Source organism: Cyprinodon variegatus, unplaced genomic scaffold (assembly GCF_000732505.1).
Source record: "Cyprinodon variegatus isolate N-32 unplaced genomic scaffold, C_variegatus-1.0 Scaffold2, whole genome shotgun sequence".
Classification (NCBI taxonomy): Eukaryota; Metazoa; Chordata; class Actinopteri; order Cyprinodontiformes; family Cyprinodontidae; genus Cyprinodon; species Cyprinodon variegatus.
In genome coordinates, this window is record NW_015150455.1 from 2,139,014 (window position 1) to 2,161,117 (window position 22,104).

General features: G+C 35.5%; 1 protein-coding gene across 1 annotated transcript; it reads right to left on the reverse strand.

Annotated features, from left to right (window-relative positions):
- Positions 1-1,231: 1,231 nt before the first annotated feature.
- On the reverse strand, positions 1,232-21,011 carry LOC107081690 (DENN domain-containing protein 3-like). Its single transcript, XM_015369884.1, has 28 exons — positions 20,934-21,011; positions 19,103-19,188; positions 18,285-18,450; positions 18,013-18,105; positions 16,799-16,914; positions 16,404-16,525; positions 16,109-16,220; positions 15,567-15,686; positions 15,389-15,487; positions 15,052-15,171; positions 14,784-14,899; positions 14,550-14,705; positions 14,364-14,460; positions 14,151-14,254; positions 11,570-11,751; positions 10,979-11,138; positions 10,660-10,855; positions 10,414-10,582; positions 8,196-8,455; positions 7,938-8,108; positions 7,636-7,765; positions 7,287-7,394; positions 6,402-6,541; positions 4,792-4,952; positions 4,540-4,676; positions 2,469-2,587; positions 1,913-2,050; positions 1,232-1,665 (listed from the first exon to the last, which is right to left on the reverse strand). Exons 2-28 carry the CDS (start codon positions 19,184-19,186, stop codon positions 1,447-1,449), a joined length of 3,795 nt encoding a protein of 1,264 aa, XP_015225370.1. The 5' UTR covers positions 19,187-19,188; positions 20,934-21,011; the 3' UTR covers positions 1,232-1,446.
- Positions 21,012-22,104: the final 1,093 nt, after the last annotated feature.

Consider the following 22,104-nt stretch of genomic DNA (forward strand, 5'->3'; position numbering starts at 1 on the left):
CAATCCTAAACAAATGTGTTTTTAGTCTTGATTTAAAGGAACTCAGGCTTTCCGCACTTTTACAGGCAGATTATATGCTAATCAAAATCCTATTAGTTTTACAGTTAAAACAAGTAAAATCGGAGGGAAAGAGTATTAAAGAAAACCTGATGGAAAAATGGCACACACAAAAAAGGTGGGGTGAAGAAAAAACAGGAAGACGGTTTTATAAAATTCAGAAGATGGTTGGAAAAAGAAGAAATTGAAGACAGAATAGAAAGGAGGAGAGAGTGATAATGAGGTTAAGATTTGGGCATACAGGACTTAATTATACACTTCAAAATTCAAAAGCGAGAGAGGGCGAATGTGTGTATGATATAGACTGTAGAATACAAAGTTATGTATAAGCATATTTGTGTGTGTGTATAGTGTGTATATATATATATATATATATATATATATATATATATATATATATATATATATATATATATATAGTTGTTTTTTTCCCCTTAGAATTTATGTTTATTAGTAGATAGTCCATCACGAACCACACTCCATACCAGTAAGTGGCGGTAATGCAACTAAATGCTTNGAAGGCAATCCTAAACAAATGTGTTTTTAGTCTTGATTTAAAGGAACTCAGGCTTTCCGCACTTTTACAGGCAGATAAAATGCAAATCAAAATCCTATTAGTTTTACAGTTAAAACAAGTAAAATCGGAGGGAAAGAGTATTAAAGAAAACCTGATGGAAAAATGGCACAAAAAAAGGTGGGGTGAAGAAAAAACAGGAAGACGGTTTTATAAAATTCAGAAAATGGTTGGAAAAAGAAAAAAATTGAAGACAGAATAGAAAGGAGGAGAGAGTGATAACGAGGTTAAGATTTGGGCATACAGGACTTAATTATACACTTTCCAAAATTCAAAAGCAAGATAGGGCGAATGTGTGTATGATATAGACAGTAGAATACAAAGTTATGTATAAGCATATTTGTGTGTGTATATATATATATATATATATATATATATATAGTTATAGTTTTTTTTTCCTTAGAATTTGTTTATTAGTAGATAGTCCATCACGAACGACACTCCATACCAGTAAGTGGCGGTAATGCAACTAAATGCTTCTTGCCAACCGCCAATGAATCAAAGAAGAAGAAGATATTAAACCGATGCTTTATTTTTTCACGTACAAACATGGCAGAAAAACATAAAGAAAATGTTATTAGAAATGCTGTTATTAAAAAAAAGTTTATTTTAATACTTTACTGCCGTTCTTCCCGATTTAAAATATACAGAAACATTAAAATGTACAAATTTAATTGTCTAACATTCATTACGTCAATATCAAAACATTTTTCCTTTAAAAGCTGTTTGAAACGAGAATATATAGACATCTGTTGTGCCTATATCCTCTTTTGTTACTTATTGATTGCCGTTTCGCCCCCCAGTTGAAATGTACTCTATTCAACCTGCCAGATGGCAATCTTGCCATCCCGGCGAGCAGAACCACTTAAAACATAACGATCCTCGGCTGAGCAGAGAGTTTGGATACTGTCTGAATGGGCTAGAAGCTCCTTCGTCACAGTGAAACTGTCCAAGTCTACCACCAACACCAGGCTTCTCAGCTGACCATCACAAAAACCACCAACTCTGCTCCATCCTCTGCAGCCAACCCAGATCTAGAGAGATTAAATGAAGCACATCATCAAAATTAGGCAAACGCACCCTAGAACTGTTTCAGTGTCTTATTAGTTTCATGAATCCGTGGCAGGTTATTTCTCCATTCAGTTAAACCAATTAGAATAAGATAGATTTTTGGGTTGATTATTACAATTATATATAAATTCTAAAGGGATTACAATATGAAAAATATTTCTTAGATAATTAAAGATAAACCTTGCAAACTGACGTGTATTCAGAACTCACCTGGCTTTTTACTCTAATCATACACGTGACTCCTGAAGTGCCTGGCAGTGAGATTCTTTTGTGAGGATGTTTCAGGTTGTTTGTCTGCCAGAGACACAATTCCACCGAGTCAGAGCAGCCTGTCCATACCTGCCCATGCTGCAAAAGACAGATCTTTTTAGTTAGATCAACTCGTAAACCACTTGGCAGATAAGATTTTTCAGCAGCAACAAGTACTGTATAACGTTCAGGTTCCTTTTATGCCCTACCAAATAACAGAATACTGTATAAATGTGTGAAAGGCACAGCTGTATTGCACTGGTTAACATTCTCAGTCATCCAGGTCACAGTCATTACCAAAAAAAAGTTATAAAACAATCCACTGAACTTTTTTTCCAAGTTTGAAGACGTTTCGCTTCAAACCTCAAACTCAACACTATTCCTGATATTTTGAATTAAAAAAGCTTCCTGGATGGGAAGCGAAACGTCTTCAAACTTGGAAACAAAGTCCAGTGGATTGTTTTTTTTTTTACTTTTTCGGAATCACAGCTGTATTGGTTTAAAGTTTCAAAGTCACCTCTGGAATGACAACAAAGCAGCTGAAGCAACTGGGCATGCTGCGCAGATCCTCAGGAAGCACTATCCTCCTCTGTGGTGTGCCACTCTTTTTCAGTTCCACAATGCTGTCACCACAACCTATACATGCAAAAACAGATTATACAAGAAATACCTTTTAGTATCCATTTACTGATTGTTTAAGAGCAGGCAGGAGATAATTCTAAAAAAAAGAATGAGGGATTTTCTAAATCTCATTTCATTTATGCACATATTTTTATAATCAAAAGTAATTTGATATATGACTTTAAGCTAGATCTGGGAAATGTATTTTATTGCTTAATCAAATTTGCTCTTAATGAAGATTTAACTTTTTTTGTTTTAGTTTTCAACAATGCACCACTTTTTTTTTTTCAAAAGTACAGAGCGACATCAGCCTGTCATATTTTGTTCTTAGATGTATATTAAAACTGATCAACTAGGTAACTGTTAGAAAGTACAGTAGAAAGATCATAGGTTTTATTTTTATGACATTTTTTTATACTTTTATGTGACTAGATAAAATAATGCAGAATTGAGATCTAGACATTTTTCTGAAAGGTGAACTGATTAAACAAAGGGCAGTAGTATACATTTTGTGAACAATACAGACAAGAGAAAAACAAGCATTAAAAATAAATAGATTGTAAGCAATTTCCCTCTTTTTTAATTTTATATTGCAACTGCATGAAATTCCAAAAGTAACACATAAAGATTCAAAGCAAAGGCACTTTTCCAAGGATCCCCATAGTCGGTTTCGTTTAACAGAGCAGAGGGCTTTAGTGAAACAAGTTCTGACGGTTTCAGTTCAGAGGAGGCAGAGAAACTAAACATTTTCTTTCCTGTTTTACACTAAACACGTGGGGTAAAGAATTATCAAATGGCCCTTAAGAATAGTGTAACCTGTAAGTTCTCACAGGAATATTGTATAAACAAATAAAAACCAAACCAACAAGAAACTTGTAAACCAGAGTTATTCAGAATATAAATTTAGGGAAGGCAGGCCAATGTTAGCATGCAGTTCACAATGGTGGTCACTGATCTGTTTATTCACTGCATTGCTGATAGGCCAGTGGTAGTACACGGTGCTGTTGATTCACCAGCTGCCATATTGGTACCCTTTAATTAGACCTGCTGGAATGTAAACAATGAGTGCACTACAGCATCGAGCAACGAGGATTTTCACATTTTCAGGCGGCTTAAGACTGAGTCATCTTAAGATAGGCTTAAGATAAAGTCATCACATTGACACACTGTTTCATAGCATCGGTATATTACTGTAATTTATGGTAAAAAAAAATAGGTGCATCACATTGCATATTAAGTATAAAGTCCATGGAGACTATAAATCATGTACTAAAACATATTATACAAAATTGATCACAACATAATTATTGCGTTAATGGAGCATAATAAGAATGTAGTCAGATATTAAGAATATTACACCCGCACACACATAAATACACTTTTGATGTGCTAACAGAGCTAAATTGATGATGCACATATAATATATATGTATTGATTACATTGCTATGGAAGTTACAGTACATTACAGGCATTTTTATGGCGCAACTCCATGAGAGTGGGGAGTACCAAGATGGCGGCAGGTGACTTCAGTTTTTTCTATCAGCAATTCCGTGAAAAAATGTTTATCTCTTAAATGTCTGGTGTGTCTCTTGGTCTTCATGACACTTTTTGTTCAGTAACATAGTGAAGCCTTTCAATACAGCTGTATTTATACTGAAATTAAAGTACGCTAATCTTTCCAAAGTTCTCACTGACTTTTATTGTTTGGTAAACAAATAAAGAGGGTTGGACAGAAATACAACCATGTATCATTTTCCGTTCCCTGACACTTGTATGGCAATTTACACAGAAAATCCCAATTAAATATCAACATTTGGTGGCTTAAGTTGGTGTAGAATGAAAAATCTTTCATTGTTACGTGTATTGTTGCAAGACACTATACTTTTAAAGGTAGAGTGAGAGAACTTCACAGAATTAGACTTAAAGAGCCTACATCTGATCACACCTCACTGAAAAAGATTACTCACAGCACCAAAGGATCCCATCATAGAACCGTATGGAGCAGAGACGGTCACAGCTGAGGTAGAACTGGCGCTTTACCTTGAGGCTGGTTGAGTCCCACTGCAGGATAGTTCCATCACAGCTGCAGGAATAAGCAAGTTGACTAGAAAATGGAGAAAGAGCAAAGTGAAAAAGTGCTTCATGAGACCAGGTAGTGAGATTTAACTAAGACGGTTTTTATAGAGATATCAACCGGTTAAGAATTATCAAGTTTGCACCTGTTGTTTTGCTCTTTGGTGTCAACAGAGAGGCCAGTAACTTCATGCCGGTGTTCAGTCAGCTGTTTGTTGCAGGACATGCTGTTAGTATCAATGATATAAATAACAGAGTCCAGGGAACCCATCCACACCTGATCCTGGATTAGACCCATCATGCAGGTCTGTACAGAAAACAAATCAATGTGTAAACAATATACGGTATAAACAGCCACAGAAAAATGCATTCAGAATAATGAAATGAAACCTGATCTTTTCATATCTTTATCTACACGTTTACTGTATGAGATTCTCATTAGTTAGGAAGGGTACTCAAATTTACAATAGAAAAGTTTAATAAAATTTAAAGTAATTTAAATATATATATTAAAAATATTAAAGGTGGAGAAACTGAATATACATTCATAGCCTTTTGTGATTATTTAAATAAGTGTTAGATAAGATTTCAAAAAGAACAATGCTTTGTATTTTAGCACAGAACATGAAGTGCACTGTAACTGATCCTGTGATAATATAGACCCAGAAACTAATCCTTGTACGAAAGAAAGTAGAAAAAAAAAATGTGAGGGCGAAGTTTTCTATGTTGTAACAATTCTTCTTGGCAAAAACACACAAAATCCTTTCCATGGAAACTAAATCTGTTGAGAAACACTTAAAGCAAGCATTCATCCCACACTTGTAGGGTCATCTTGGAAAAGTTTTTTAGGTCAGATTAAAGAACCCAACTACACTAGCTTTCCTACCACAAATGAAAATAAAATAAGGTAAATAAACAAAAAATATGCCATTCCCAATTAATGTGTGACCACACACCACACCGACCAAAAAAACAAAAAACTTAGACAAACTTTATTGCATTTCTGTATACACAGTGTCTTAGAAACGAAATTTCGATGAATAAAGCTTTTCAACAGTGAATGAGCAGCTTATAGCAGTGTAATGAACCTTTCCATTTTTAAAGTGCAACAGTGATCAGAACAATATGGTGAAAATTCAATAGAAACCTTGAGTTGAGTTCTATTTAAAGGGATCATTCTGAGAAGAAACGAGGCCACAAAGTTTATAGATAAACCGTCAAAAAATTTGTATTCAAACTTTGAACATCGATTTAAATAAATGGCCCCAAACATTAGCCAATAGCAGAATAAGTTTTTCAGAAATGACAGGATTTGGCAAATGTATCATGCATGCAGCCAATATACCCGACTGTGCAGCTTGACCTTAAAACAACTTTTCTAACAACTATGGTACAATTTTAATATGAATGAAACAGTCGTGTTAAGGTAAAATGCTGCTTTCACAACAAATGCATTTTGAAGGAAAAAAAAAAAAGACATCAGTCTTGGTCACTGGTGCACATGGAAATCTGATGCACTTTGTTGGTCTCTTATGTATAAAGTGGATGCAATGGAGACAGTGGGCTTGCTTTATCTGATGTGATTATGTGAAAAAAAAAGTAGTTTTATGAAGTTTTAAAGGAGAAAGTACATCTCAAAACACCATACAGTCAGCATGTGACTACATGGTGACTACATGTTTGAATTCATTTCTACATAAGCAGCATTATTACTAAAACATTTAGACAGATATGTGTGAAATAAATCAGCTCTCACCACTTGTGCCTCTCCAATCTGTAAGCAATCCTGCTGCATTGACCAGCTGGCTGCATCAAACACAACCACTCTGCCCCCACTCAGAGCCACCCACAGCTTTGGGTTCATTACTCGCTGGGAATTTTTGCCCCTTAGCTGTCCTGAAATTGAGGGGGAAAAAATTAAAATTGATAGTACAGAAAAACTACTTCTTTAAAGAAGATTCAAACATGTCAATGTTCAAGGTTACCTTATAGTTTTTTTTGTGCCTTTTCATGCAATTTTACTTTATATCAGTTTAAAAAAAAAATGTTCAAAGCCATGACAATGTAGATGTTGATAATGTATTTCTATGAACATGATGATTTCTATTCATCTAAATATTTCACACTTAATATGTACCATCGGCAGTTTGGTGTAATTATATTTTTTTGTGCATGTTGATTTTGTTTAGGTACTTCTTGCTATATTTAAAAGTCAAGACCTAACCTTGGCTTATTTTGCAGCCATGGCTTTGAAAAGGAGGCCTTCTTCATTTTGTCCTAGGAGTTTATGAGCTCCACATGTGCACATTCAGCCTAGATACGTACATTTAGTTAGTTTCCAAAAGGAAAATTAGCATTTCTTATCTATTTTTCAGAATCAAGAGTTTAATACCATTAATGCTAGGCTTAGCTGTAATAAGCATCCTTATAAAAATGGTGTATCAGCATTCAATACTAGATGCAATGTAAGATTTTTGAAGTGTTAACTTTTTTTTTATTATTTTTTTTTTAAAAACAGCTCTTCAGTAAAAGTTAAAAACAATATTTAGGGTAAAATGCATAGGTTTTACATTTAGGAAATTAAGTTTAAAAAACTTCTGAAATAGAGTTACACATTTCCTAACTTTGGTTCCTCAGATACCTGGTGTGTAAAGAAGCACAGATACAGTCTGAGGTTCTGCTAGGTCCAGAGATGGGTTGATTTTGTGCTTTAGGGTCTCCGAGGTACTTTTAGGAACCATCATATGAACTTGTAAAAGACAAAAAAGGATAAATTACTGTACACACAACAAACATATATTCCAGACGGACAATAGACATATCACCCAGTAAAGTGTTATAGAATTACGGAGTTATTAAATTGGTTATCCAAGTATTTACATCAATTTCCCAAACAAAGTGCGGATTAAAAAAAAAAAAAAAAAAAAAACACGTCTGATTAAAGGGATTGTACCACAAAACAGAGGAAAAAGAGGAAAGACCGTCCAAACCTTCATGTATGATTTTATTAAAGTAAACCAGCTTTGAAGCTGCAGAGATGGACTTGTGAGGGTGCAGGCAGCCAACAACAGCATCCATTAACAAGACATTGGTCAGAGCTTGAGTCATGTAGTGAGGGTCCTGAAGAAAAAGAAAACTAAATCAAAGAGCTAAAGCTAAATGCATAATCAGATAGAAAATTAATGGATGCATGAAAGGCAAAAAAACTGATGGATTGAGAGGTGGAGGGATAGTTGGACAACAGGTGACTCCAGAGACAAACGGATGGAGTTTTGTCGTTTAATTTTGGTACCTTATCTTGGTCAGCCATCTTGCGCCCTGCCCACATCTCTGTGATAATGAGGTACCAGAGTTCAGTTTCCATTTTAAGGTTGGCCTCAAAGAGCTCTGGCCTGCTGGATGTCCTGATGCGAAGAGAGGGAATACGGACCAGAAGAAAGGGGGCTGTGGCTATCTTCACCTCCTAGAGAGGGAAAGGAAGGGAAATCAATTCTATTAAAAAAATGGACAAAAAATAATAATCAGAAAAATGTAAATGTGAAGAGCTAACCTGTATATCTCTGAATTTTGTAATATCCAGGAAGCCCGGTCGTCCCTCAGTGAGCAAAAACAAACGTTTCTGAGTGAGGGCTATTTTTCCAACACCGTGCGAGGTCTTAACGCAGGATGACAACTTGTACACACATTCACTGTCGTCGAGTTCGCTGATGACTTCAGAAGGGAGATTTACATCTTGTGCTTCGGCCTCTGTCTCTTTCCAGAAGGTGTAAAACACTCGGAAAACTTCTGGATCCACCTGATTATGTTGTCCTGGAACAAAGACAGAGTTCATAGGTGATATAAGGTTATTTATATTTAACATAATAAAACAACAGTGAGTAGATTCATTATGAAGAGCTGAACTTGTGCCACTACTAGAACCACACGATTTGGTTTCCATGTAAATAAAAAACAAAAACAAAAAAAAGAAGGAAAAGAAAAAAAAAAAACTTTCCCCATAAAAGATGCAACACAACACTGACTTCAGCGTTAAGCTCTGTCAAAGTTATGGTGCATTTTCTTGTGTTTAGTTTTGCATGATTTTCTTTTTACAACAGAGTAAAAAAAAAAACTTTGAGAAAAAAAGTCAATATTTTCTTCTGGAAACAAAGCTTCTTTAAGAAGTTGGTCATGGCTGAGAACATAATGTGATGATGTCATGACCTCATATCAAATGCACTTGTGCTTCCCAGAGGTAATAGTTGTTTGAAAGGGCAATTAATCAATTTCTTTCTTTGGAAATGTTCAATGTGCCTCAATTTTAAAGCAGAAAGCAGACTGATTTGTAAGCTGCAAAATAAGTATTCTGTTGTTCATACCGTCTGATTATAAACATGACAGTAACAGAAATATACCATCAGACTCAGCTGTAAAAGTTAATAGTAGTTATTATTAGCTTTAGCATCAGCCATTCTGTTGTCTTAAAATAAATTCAGATTAGAAATAAGAATTAGAGCAGTGGTTCCTAACCCTGTTCCTCAGGTACCCTTGTCCTGCATGTTTAAGGTGTTTCCTTGGTGCATCACACCAGAAAAGAATGTATGATCAACAGCCTTCTGCAGAACCTGTGTTCGATTTCGGCGGCCACATCCCCCTTTATAGGCTGTGAAAATAAGAAGGCTGGAAGAGTTGAGCTATCGGTCCAAACAGGTCCTTCTCCAACTGTCATTGGCCCTCACTCGGTGTACAGTCAGTCAACTAGCAACCATGACGCCAGGCTATGATGTAATCGGCCAACTAATCCAGCCTTTGGAGGACGCAGTTACCAAATTCAAACACAGCCCTTGATTGCAGAGTGGGGTACATAATTGAAAAATCAGGTGTGCTGGAACAGAGACGTATCTAAAACATGCAGGGCAGGGGTTTGGTTTTGTTTGGCAGGCTTACTGCTACCCTCCTAAAAGTTAAGGCCGTTGAGAGCCATACAGACCCCTTGGGCCATTATAGAGGTGTTATTCAACTAATTGTAAGTTGTCGTATAATCACAACAGTTATGAAAACATTTTATGAAGGTTGAAAGGTTACTGAGTATTTCATTTAGAAACGTGTTGTATTTAAATTGTAAAAAGACTAAATGCTTAAATTTGACCAAGTTCAAAGGTAAGAAAGATCATAGTTACTATGCTTTATTTTCCCATCATCTTTAGAAGATTTGTAAATGACTAATAACTGTAAACCTCTATCATAACTTCGTTTTACAAATCAACTGACACTATCTTGTTGTAAATGACTTAATCGATCCATCTATGGGTTAAAGCTAATTGCAGTTATGCTGTGCTCTTTGTTGCTCGCCCTCAATAGTCATCACTGCCTCTACTTGATGCACCATTTTAGCCATGTTTTGTTGATGCATGCATGCATGCACACACACACCCATACATATGTATGGGTGCGTGTGTGTGACCTATGTTGAGCCAATGTATTTGTTATTTTTTAGAAATTTAAGACTTTCTCGACACTTTAAAAATTCCATTTGACAAAAAAAGCAAAAAAGTTTACTTTTGAAACCAATTATAAAAAAGCTGCTCAGATCTATCATCTTGCTTCAGGTATCATCTGTGAAAGACTTCAATCACCATTAGCATAAAAATAAAATAGCTTTTCAACTTCTGAATGGATCTGTGTATGCAGATATTTGCTTAAAATGCATGCAAATTTTAAACAATTTTATGTTAGAAGTTAGGTTTCATGCACTTCAAGTTACTTAGGCATTCTATCTTAACCCTTACCATTAGTAAGTGCATCAAATAAACGATGTATCGTTGCAGCATCCTTTACAATTCCACATTCCTGAATGTAGCGCACAAACTCATCCCGATCCAAGGGATTCTGAGGAAGCTCAAACTTCTTGATGTGATTTTCTGCCTGGACAACCGGCTTCTCATTATCTACTTTTACCTAAAAAAGAAAAAGGAAATGACTTCACTCATTCACCAGCTGATATGGAGAGAATATGCATGAGTTTACTGACAGACCTTGAAAATAAGTCTCTTAAGCTCAGGTCTTCTGTGGGCTTGCTGCACCTCGTCTTGCTGCAGAGAGTCCACGAGCCATGAGACCAAGTGTGTGGGAAAGATTGTGGTGTCAGTTTTGTTGAGATTCTGGAAATCACTCAAAGCGTCCAGTCGCCTTGAGCACAATGTGTTGATGAACCCTCGTAAATAGTAGAATCTGGAGAAATGACATACCAGGAGTCAAACTGGTGGATTACAGTTTTATATAAAAAAATCTAAGATCTCTTTTCAGAAAGTTGGAACTTTATCTAAAAAAAAAAGAACAAAGAAATCATAGCACCTGGCCAGCAAAGCAGAGTTTTCATTTTGGACCGAGAAAATTGCTTTTCCCAGCAACTGGATGAGCTCACTGTAGTACGCATGGACAGAGATGAAAGAAAGAGACACTGGAAAGTCTGGGAGTTTAAAAACCGTTATGGGATTTGGTGGTGATTTCAGAGCTGGAAAGAGAACAGATGGGAATGCAAAAAGAGACAAATCATAATTATATAAAAAAAGAAGGATAAGGTCTTATAAAATAAATAAAAGGATTGCAATTTTATTATATCCAGCCGTGTCTACACCAAAAGATTCTGCCTATTAATGATTAAATAATAGATTTTGAATCTAATAAAGCAAGATAATAACCTAGTCTAATGAGCAATCTGGAACTTTTATAATTCCAAATTTAAATGCCAACATTATCCAGATTATGTAATGCACACGTACTTGCATATAGAATATAAAATGTGGAGACCCACAAACAGTATAAGACTTATTTCTAATAATGATTTTGTTTGAACTACTTTTTAGTTTTAACTATATTGAAAGCTTCAGTGCAGTTTGGCCAAGCAGGTTCTGCCTCATGTCCAACATAGACGATCCATCTCACCTGAATTAGACATCATGATCCTGGTTAGCAGTGAGTTTCTGTCAAAACTGAGTGTTTGGTAGCCTCTTAAATTAGGCAGGCTCATCCCAAGTCTCTTACTCAGTCCGAGAACAGAACCCTTTCTCTTTGTCAGAATCTCTTGCATGGTGGGTCTACGTTGAAGCTCAACTGCAGACATCATCCTATGAAATGGATAGAAAAACAAAACAAGGTGCCTTGTAGACTCACCATGATTGGGCTAAATCACAACATGATAACAATTCTCCTTGTAAAATATTAATGTTTAAATATTATAAACTGGTTCCTATTAATTAAATAAGTTTAAAGGTCTGAATCTTTAGCTTCTAGCTCTAGTTTGCGTGACAACGGAGGGACATGAGGGCAAAAAAGAGCAGGGATCCAGGTGGAAAAAGGGCTCCTCACTCTTCTGGCTGGTCAAACTTCAAGAGTCATTTTCCACAATGGAGGTCATGCAAACAAAAAAAGCCGGTAAGGTACCAAACAGGAAATGCGCATAGAGTAAGGTGGATGTAGATTTGACCAATCAAATGCCTCCTGTCTGTGGTACTGTCTGCAGTCGTCTAGAATTTTGGAGAGGTGCAGCAGAGTGTCTGTGGAAGGGACGAGGGCACATTTGCTTTCACTCGAACACATGCAGATGACCTGGTTTCTGAGTATAAATCAGCCTTTAGTCTCAGTTACAATAAAATAGGAATGAGGGGGAGAAAAAAAAAAATCAACCTTTTAACTGCTTAGTGCAGTATCAATGCAGAGCATCTGAACACCCCATTCAATGTTTACAACAAATTCTACATAGGATTTGCCTCCGGACTTTGCCATTTTTACCTGTCTGAATATGCAACACTGTAGTCCAGGCTTTATGCTTAGGGAGTTTTGTCCTAATAGAAGATAAACCTGCTCTGCCTGTAACTGCAATAGCTTTTCTTTCAGAACTGTCCAATATTTAGCCTAATCGATCTTTGCTCACATCCTGATGGGGCAACCCCTATCTTTAGGGATGGTGAGTTCATAGTCATGCAAACCATTATATTTTTGCCAAACAAACATTTTATATGTAGGCCAGAAGTTTTTATATGGCCTCACCTTATCAGAGCCCATGTTTCCACATCTTTACTTTATATCCTCCAGAATTTATTACAGATTCTAACTAGGAGAACTTATGGCTTTCATCATGTTCTCTGAAAAACCACTGAGGATTTCACAGAACAGCTGCATTTATCATTTACCGGTACTTTACAATACAGCAATAATTTTAACCTATTAGGTTCCAATAAACTGATTTTTGTGACAGTAAAGTTACAAAATCCAAAACTGCTTTAGCTGGAGTAATACTTTTAAAGGTGCAAAAATTTCCAGAGGATGTTAGGCAGCTCAGTTGACATAGGAACAGGCTTTCAGACTATAGAGTGAAAAATCACAAGGTGAATGTTTTCCAATTAATGTTGCAGCACTACAGTTCACTCATTCTGATCATCCTTTGAAATAGAGCCCATCGGGCTTTAAAATCTAGGCATCATTGTCACAAGATCAATAAATATGCTTCTTTTTGCTATTGCCTTTAAGGTCTACAATTAAATTGGATTTCCAAAGCTGGGGAAATTTACCTCCGTCACTTATCGGAAAAAATCAAGGGAGTTAAAATGCCAAAGCAGTTTCTTTTAAAACAATCAAAACATTTCCACTTTCTATGGCAAGTGAAACCTTTTTTTCAGGCCTCAGAGAAGCAAGTTCAGTGGGGGATTGGCACCCCCTAATTTTCAATTATAATAGTCAGCAACACATATTGATAAAACTCGCTTTGGTTGAAATCTTTGGTCTATATTGGAGGCTCAATCCTGTATTTCATCCTCTCTAAGTGCTTTGCTTACTTCTCCCATTCCTTCCTACTCCTCTCTTTTTACAAATAACCTGATTCACACTGAGAATTTGGTATCAGTTTAGGAAGCATTTTAAATTGTATGCAGGGTCTGTATTATTTCCTTTATTGAGGAATCATTTGTTTTAAATTTAGGTTACATATCGAACGATTTTCAAATGTGTTAATAAGAGGATGTTATTTTTCAGTGACTTTTAAAACAAAATTTTTTTTCTGTAACTTAACAGATCTGTCAGAAGAGCTCCATCTTTCTCTGCATCTTTTTGTAACTTTGTACTTGCAATATGACTGACATCTTCAATTTTTTCTTGTTGCTTGTTTATTATTTGCAGAATTATTTGTTACTACATCTAAGTTTCTGTCAGGGACCATTAGACCCTCACCCCATGTGGCTATACTTGGACATCCAGTTAACTAGAACCTGTTTCTGAACAGTTAGGTGTTTCAGCCTGAACTCACTTTTCCCTCCTTTTTTTATTATTTATTCATTTTGTAGAGTAGGAAAAAAATTAGAATGTAAAGCATATATTTTTCTTTTGTGCACATATCATACCTGTTCTTTTGCATACGTATTCGTTTGTGATATAAATGGGATATTTACCATAATATTAGGTAATATTTGACTCATCTCTCATACCTTGTGATTTTTAATAAAATCTATTAAATCCAAACATAGTAACATACTTCTGCATCTCCGAACGAGTGCTGAGCTCCATTTGTGCAAACATATCCATTTTTTTATTGAGGCGATCCCTCAAGAAGGAGTGGAAAATGTGTGTGTCCAACACCTGCAACACAGACAAGACAAAAACGTAGATCTTTAAATAATTGTAGATAAACTGTAATTAAAGATCTACAACCAGCAATAAATGACTCTGATCTAAAGTTGAGGCATACCGTTCTGTAGAAAAGCTGTTCATCTGGGTCTCTGCTTTTCAGGAACTCCTCACTGTGAAAAACTCGATGTTCATAATTCAGATGACTGCTAACATCCCTGATAAATACACATAAAATAACCATAAATACCATAACCAGACACAGGTTTAAGAAACAGATCTATCTGGACGTTAATATTCAGAAAACCTGAATACGTTGACCAGCAGTTCCAGGGCAATCCTCTGGATCTCATTATTGAGTTTTTGTTGCCACGCCCTTCTTTGTGCACGCTGGTCATTGATGTCCATGCAGCTTGCACTGTGGTACTGATCCAGGTCAAAATGTATCTGCAATGACTGACTCCTATAAAAGAAAGAACATATTTTCATTCAATAGGCGCAAATCGGTGCTTTGCTGTGGCTCATCTTTGACTCATTGCACCTCTGTATGAAGCAGTCTGCAGCAGCCAGAGGAATTTCTGGAAGATCAATAGCATCAGATAAAGAAGTGGAAACATTCCCTTGATCAATATTCACTAAAATCAAATCATCTGTTTCCTGAAAACACAAAAAATAAAGAACTAAATTACATCTGTGCAAATAAAGGAAGAGGATAGAAAAAAAAATCATCAGAAATTATTTAAAACAGACATATTTAAACTTTTTTTTAAAATACTCATTTATGTTGATTTGGTAGATGAAATACTGACAGTAGCAACTTCAGTAAGATGGCTCAGATGGCATCCCATAAGAAAGGCAGTTGGAGCCATAAGAAAGTCCAGCATTCCTCTGGCTAACACAGGAACATAAGGATGCTGCCATGTCAGAGGCTGGGGGCGAAGATAAAGAGTTACACAAGTGTTACAGCAACTATTCCAACCACTTTCTGGCTGCGTCTTCATCTAGAGTTAACATTTTGCTACATTTATAAGGCTGATTGTCATCAACATTGGTTCTACTTTGAAAAATGTAATTTTTGCCCACAATTAAAAACAAAAACAAAACTGATTTGCAGTTGACAGATCAGATATTTTTTTGATACTACACCTGCAAGAAAATGAACAGACATTCTGCCATTAGCGTTAGTCTTGCCCAGTCGGCAGAAAACAACACCACTCGCTGTTCCTGAAGAAGGCAAGAAAGCACCTGCAGACAGAAACAGGAGATGTAACCATCAGCCTGAACTCCTCTTGTTGCATTTAGATGCTAAATTAGGGTTGAATACCAGCAGTAGTTGCTGTGGTCGGAAGCAAAGGAAGGGCAGGTGGAGTTCCAAGTCGATAGCTGGAAAATTTTTATCCTCTCTGGAAGGTAACACTATAGTCAAAGGATTAAATTGAAACATCTGGAAAAGAGAATTAAAAGCTTTATTTAGAGTAAAACCATCCTCTGCATAGTGTTAGCTAGGCTTTTGCTTTGGTCCATTTGATACAATATTATTGGTTTCTGATGCAAGTGAGCCACTATCACCCCTAAGATCTTTCAAAAACATTGATGAACATTTTATAAACAAGAATTACTAGAAATAACCAGGGTTCAGTTAATAATATATTTAAATTATAACAAATTTGACAAATTAAAGATGGGATATTTATCCCATGCAAGTAATTATGTTTAAGCCCTTCTTTCAGTCTTGTCTACAGAAAGATTTAACATTACACTTGAGTTACAGTAGTTATTAATGGCTATTAAAATAACTACCTTGAAACTAAACTTTGCCAAACATACACCTTACAAAACCGGTCCAATCATATTTGAGGAACATACCAGATGAAGGTGTCCAGGAGGTGGAATTGGTAAAAGGCTCAGCTTGATGGCAAATTCTTTCAGCCTTTCTTCCAAATCTGGTAACCGACATGATCTCAGCTGAAACAGAAGACTGGCGAAAAATGAGAAAACAATGGAAGACATGGATGATATAGATAAAATATATGGTTTTATCATAACAGATAACCAGACTGAATAATGAGACCAACTTATAACCATGGTACATATGTAATATTTGCACTGACAGGCAATGATCCGGTACTATTAAATGTTATAGATTACTTCTGTTTCTCACCATGACAGGCAATCCTTGAGTGCAGTAAAGTAAGGATACTTGGATATGATGCAGACACCAAAAGGAGAATAAAGCTTTGAGAACTTTGAAGATCCACCCCCATTCTGATAAGACGACCCTTCCTTTGAAAGAAATAAAAAAAAAAATAAAAATAAATATATATATATATATATATATATATATATGTATATATATATATATACACACACACATATATACACATACACAGTATGTATACCACAGTTTTCAAATAAAACTGCATTTATGATAGTAAACAACAAAACAAAGCCCATTGTCCCTCCATAATTCCAGATATTTCTGGTTGTAGGTAGCTCTTCCCATATTTTAGAGTATGCAGAAGTTATATTACTGCATTCTTTGTAAAATATGCACACCAGTATTTGACGATAATACTGCATCACTACTCCGTGGGTCTTGTTGCCGAAGACGTCAGTAAAAACCAGGAAGTGGAACTGCTCAGTTTTCTCCTCCACACTGACACGCAGACCTCCTGGTGACAAAAACATTTACAGTATTTTAGTGCCAAGGTTTATTTAAAGAAGCCCTTTTTGTTTCAATAAAGGGATTAGTAGCATAGAGCCCCAAACCTTAAAACTTTGTTGATGGTTTTTTTTCAGGAAAAAGTATAGCTGGAACTAGTCTCCTGGTTCACAGTGAGTACTGGTTTAATGAATTTAAGTGCATATAGACCTTAACCACAGTGGTAAAATACTCCAACATTTAACTGTTGTGTCTATACATTAACTTTACTAGCATAAGGTGACACACTTATGGAAATCTTTTAAAGCCAGATTTAAGGGAACATTCTTAGATCTAGATAAACTGTTATTTTATGTTTCTTTCTAAAGCTGTTCAACCGTGGCTCTCTTACAAAGACTAGGTAGCATTTTTTTCATTCGTCTGTAAAATAAAAGTTAATAAAAAACAGAAATTGTTTCCCGATTTAAAACAGATTGAAATGGTGGACTTTCTTTAACTTTAGCTTTATTATTCTAAGAGTTTCTGATGCTTTCAGTCACAAGAACCTTTTAAAGTTTTTTGGAGGGATTTGCTGGTGTTTTGTGCTACATTGCCTGGACTGAATAGAGCTTTGTCTAAGCTAAAGTAAAAAGTAAAACAAAGAGTCTGTAAAGACCATTGATGGAGCTAGAATCGATTTCAGTTCCTATGTGGTGCAGAGAGTACAATCCCCACAAAGCCTCTAGCAGAAGTATGTATGCTGCTGTCACTGAAGGCAAAAGTAATCACTAAAGGTTGAAAACTTAAAGTAACAAAGATCTTTGAAAGTTCAGATCCAGATTATGATTGCAGAACATTCAAATAATGAAGCATTCTGTGTTATTAACAGCTATTTTGAAATTAGATTTCTTTAAATAAGAAATCTGAGATCAAGAGATTGATTCAAATACAGCTTAATCAACTAACATCAGTGTCTTTATCATTTTCAGTATTTGCTCTAGAATCAAAACTTGCGTTATATGCATTACAGAAAGCCATCATTTAACTTGTGAAGGGATGTCTCAGCTGTGTGTACATATGGGTGGGGTCTTTGTGTTTGGGTGTGTGTAAAGGAAAATAAATATTTTACCAGGAAAACAGAGTTGAGGCAAAGCCATGAGATCGACATTTTTTGGTACACTAACATCTTGGCTTCCTCCTTTTCCATATGATGCATCTTGTTCTGCAAGAATTTAAATTTGTAAAACTGTGAATTGTGAACTAATTCAACAAATAGCAAGGCTAGCAAATAAAATATTAGGAACACAGAAAATGTTTCCTGCATTATACTTTAGAAATGATCAGTGTTAGTCTGCAGAGAACAAGCCTCAATAGTAAACAAGTTTTTTGGGGGTTTTTCACCTGAAGAAAGGTGTTCCTTCTTTTTTCTGAGAAACGAACGGTGTCGCTTTCCACGTGACTTCAAGGCCTCATTCTCAGCTGTCCTGCTAAGAAACGGTGGTGCCAGAACATGAAGAATCTCTGGCTCCAACAGGAGAGACTCTGCATTTCTATCGCTTTTAAAAGCCTTAATAGGATAGAAGAAAAATACACAACATGAGCTACACTCCATAGTTTTATGAAATCAATAATTTATCAATATGTTTATTAAATTTCCAGGATATTTAGATCCTTTTACATAGTGTCACTTTCAGACAGATGTGTTTTAACAAATCTTATCTATGTGCCTGGAAGCAAGAGCGTCCCATGTCCATCACTATAGAAATCTTCTGTACATCCTAAAAGTTTGAAAATTAACTTAGATAAAAATGTAACACGGCAGTTTTATCTATTGATTTAGCTGGGATTCCACCTAAAAACTGTTTAGTTTATGTTAATCTGAGGTTTAGTTCACTTTTACAATCAATGTCTGCTTCTATCCAGATTTGTTAGCCAAGTTGCACCCAGAAAATGTTGTATTCACACATTTTAGAAAAGAATACAAGTATTTAGTAATGAGTTTTTTTTTTTTACTTTTATGCAAAGATGAAGAAGATTAAAAGTAACAAATTCAAGAGATCAATTTACCAAGAAACACTGAAAAGATGTTGCCTGATGCATATAGACTGTCAGAAAACAGACAGACTGCTGAATCTGCACAGCATTGGTTAAAAACCAAGTTTTATAAACGTCAGAAATAAGTTCCCCAAGGTTTACTAGCAAGACTGCCATACAGAAACCTGGTAGACTTCCTGAAGTTTTTCACTGGATGCTCCGACCACCACACAGGCCTCCAGCAGAGAAGGCAGCAAACAGTCAGTCATCACTAAGGAGAGAGAGAGAGAAAAAAGAAAACAAAATCCAAGATTCAAATGGCTGTGAACATCTGCTCTAGCTCTGATCAAATGGATTAAATCACATAAACAGGATTTATGGAAGGAAAAATAGTGATATTTTTTCTGGACAGTGTTGTTAAAGTTACCCGCAGTGTGACGAAATCTTTTATCATTACTCGTCATACGTTATAATGTGTAAACAGCCATGTTTTCCAGCTAATCGCAGAAACAAATGCTGCAGTGATAAAAATGCTCTGCTCACATGATTACATTTTCCTAGTAATGAATTAATTAAGAATGCAGAGCAGGATTGAACCCTTGGCAATTATTCTCTTTAGACGTGTCCAGAACTAAAATTAGACTTTCAATGAATTAATTGAATGAATTAAATAGTGTGGAATAACTATTTGTTCCATATCTATTTATACTACAGATGCAAAACATAAAAACTATTAAATATGCTACTCAATGCACTTGCATCTGTTACTTATTAAAAGCTGGACTGTTTATTTTAGCTTGATGTGATAGAAATATATTAATATTCATTACAAAATGTATAAAGTCTGGCATTATCAATAGCATGAAGCATAAAGCACCTATTTTTATTTAAAAGCCATTGCTCTTTCCATCTCTATAATCATTTGGAACATATTTGTCCAATTTTGATAATTTCCGTAAATTAGACCATTGCTTTTAAAATGCTGGTTTAAAAAGCATTACATTTCGTGAAATCTTTTTAAATTGGGAATAAGAGATCCTATGCCTGAATCTGCTGTTTTTAAGGGAATATTTTGTTCTATTCGCTTATTCTTATTTATCAAAAAAGAAAGATAAGCGGATTAGACAGTTTATAGTTGTATCTGATCACATTTTTTCATTTTCAGGTTAATCCAGATGCTCTATTTACACAAGATTTATTTTTTTTTTTATACATTTACTGAAGTAACTTTTGGAAAATGACTCTTTATTTCTGCCTAGTCATAAAATATCAAAGTAACACAACTTTTACTTGAGTACTTTTGGCTACTCCACAACAGGCTCTCTGTTAAGGCTTTCCTAGTTTAGGCATTTAGAAAACACAGACTAAGATTAAGGTTTAATTGCTTTTTTGCAGCATGAAGCTGGTTGCTTATGAAGGTGGGTTTATATAGAATATAAAAGGTTTATTTAGGTGTTAGATCCTTTTTTGAATTCTAACTTCTCAAATTTGGCTTAAATCAGTTTGTTTTTCTACATGTGTGAATTAAGTTACAGTAACATACAGTAAGCTTTAAAAAGATCCACAGATACCTACTCATCTAAAAGCCTGATTATTAGAATAAGAAGTTAATGCACCTTTGCGTCCAAGCTGAGAAAAAGAAGGGAATAATTAACAACTAAAAAGAATAAACATTACAACCTCTGAACTAACAGCAGAAAAAAAAATATGTCATTTTTCTTCTGCAATTCGCGCACTTCTCTAAAAATTAGCACGATCTTTATCTTTAACTTTATTTTCTGTCTCATGATCAGTAAACAATGATATAGGAAAATAATAATACAAGTAAGTCAAAGAATTAGACTTGATGTTTTTTGGGGGGGAAATCCAATTAAATATTGCATTGATTATCAGTACCAACAGGTGAGCTGATGCTGCTCAGCCTGCAGGCAACGCAGATTATAAAAACAAACATTCAGACATAATCTGCTCACAATGCGCCTTAAAGCTTGATCAAGTCGTTCTAATTTTACTCACCGTCTCCAATGGTTTATTGGCCCCTGATTGTCTAAATCTTCTCTTCACATGACTGTCACCTCCAGGACAGAAACAAATCTGAAGTGTGTGGAGCTCCTCCCTGAGTGAGGAGCCTCTGTCACTTTCTCCCAACTTCCTGTTTCTCTTTAAACTCAAACATGTGCGCAGATCAATGGAGCAGAATAAAGGTGACCTGAAGCGCCTCTGTCAGGCAATACAGGCTGTTATGTCATGGTTTGGTCTATAAATTAAAGTAATCCAGGAGGGAAACGTAACAACTTTATTTTTCAAATAAAGGACCTTAATAATTATGTATACGTGTTATATATCTATATCACCTACTAAGACGTTCACGCTTTAATCGTTTTTTTTTTTTTTTTTTGCAGCCTCACGTGAACCTGGAGGAGAAACAGAAAGTGGTGTAGTTACCGAAATTGGCCGGGAGATGGCGGTCGTTTAATAATTAAAATGACGCAGGGGACGGCATATTTGACATGGCCAGTTTCTGTTAGTTTAACACACGCAAAAGCAAACTTACGCCCTTTCTTTCCCTGTGTGTGTGTTTTCCGTCTGTATCATTCTTTTATTTTGGCATAACCACAGTCTGCTAAGGAATGTCGAGTTATTTCTACTTTCATACTTGATCTCATTGCATTACTTTGGTTGCTGTGGATCATTTGGAAACTTCAGTTGACAAGAATCTGAACTAAGCCTTTTTAAAACCAATGGTATGATCAAGATTTAAAAAGTTAAAAGGTTTAAAATGTTGAAGTTGCAAATCAACTCTAATCAAAATAAGCCCCTCGATAATAGGCTTAGTATGTTAGAATCATGCTTTGGCATCATTTTTTAAATAGAATATTTTATCCACTTGTCTTAAAAGATTTCAAAAGCATTTACTGTGAGTTAGAGGATTTCCTTAAATGTCTACACCTTATAAATGTACTCCCAAATCTTTGTGTGAAAGTGAGGCAAAGCGATCTCAAACCACAATATTGTGGTTTGAAATCGGTAGGGTCTTTCAGAAAAACTTTCTCATAACAACCATAAGTGAAGATTAAAAAACAGGAGTATTACTGGTTAAAGGCTAGAATAGACTGATAAGATGCTGTCAGGGTATTAAAACCTTACAACTGGAATAAAATGTGAGGTAGCCACATGGTTAGGCAAA

Bases quoted from the DNA above. Each gene is read 5' to 3' on its own strand.
- LOC107081690 (XM_015369884.1), bottom strand. From the start codon at position 19,186: ATGACTGACTGTTTGCTGCCTTCTCTGCTGGAGGCCTGTGTGGTGGTC. The intron at 15,172-15,388 runs GTGTAGTATCAA...CTTCGCCCCCAG, and splicing joins GTCTGTTCATTTTCTTGCAG to CCTCTGACATGGCAGCATCC. The intron at 8,456-10,413 runs GTAAGGGTTAAG...TCTTTGTTCCAG, and splicing joins ATTTGATGCACTTACTAATG to GACAACATAATCAGGTGGAT.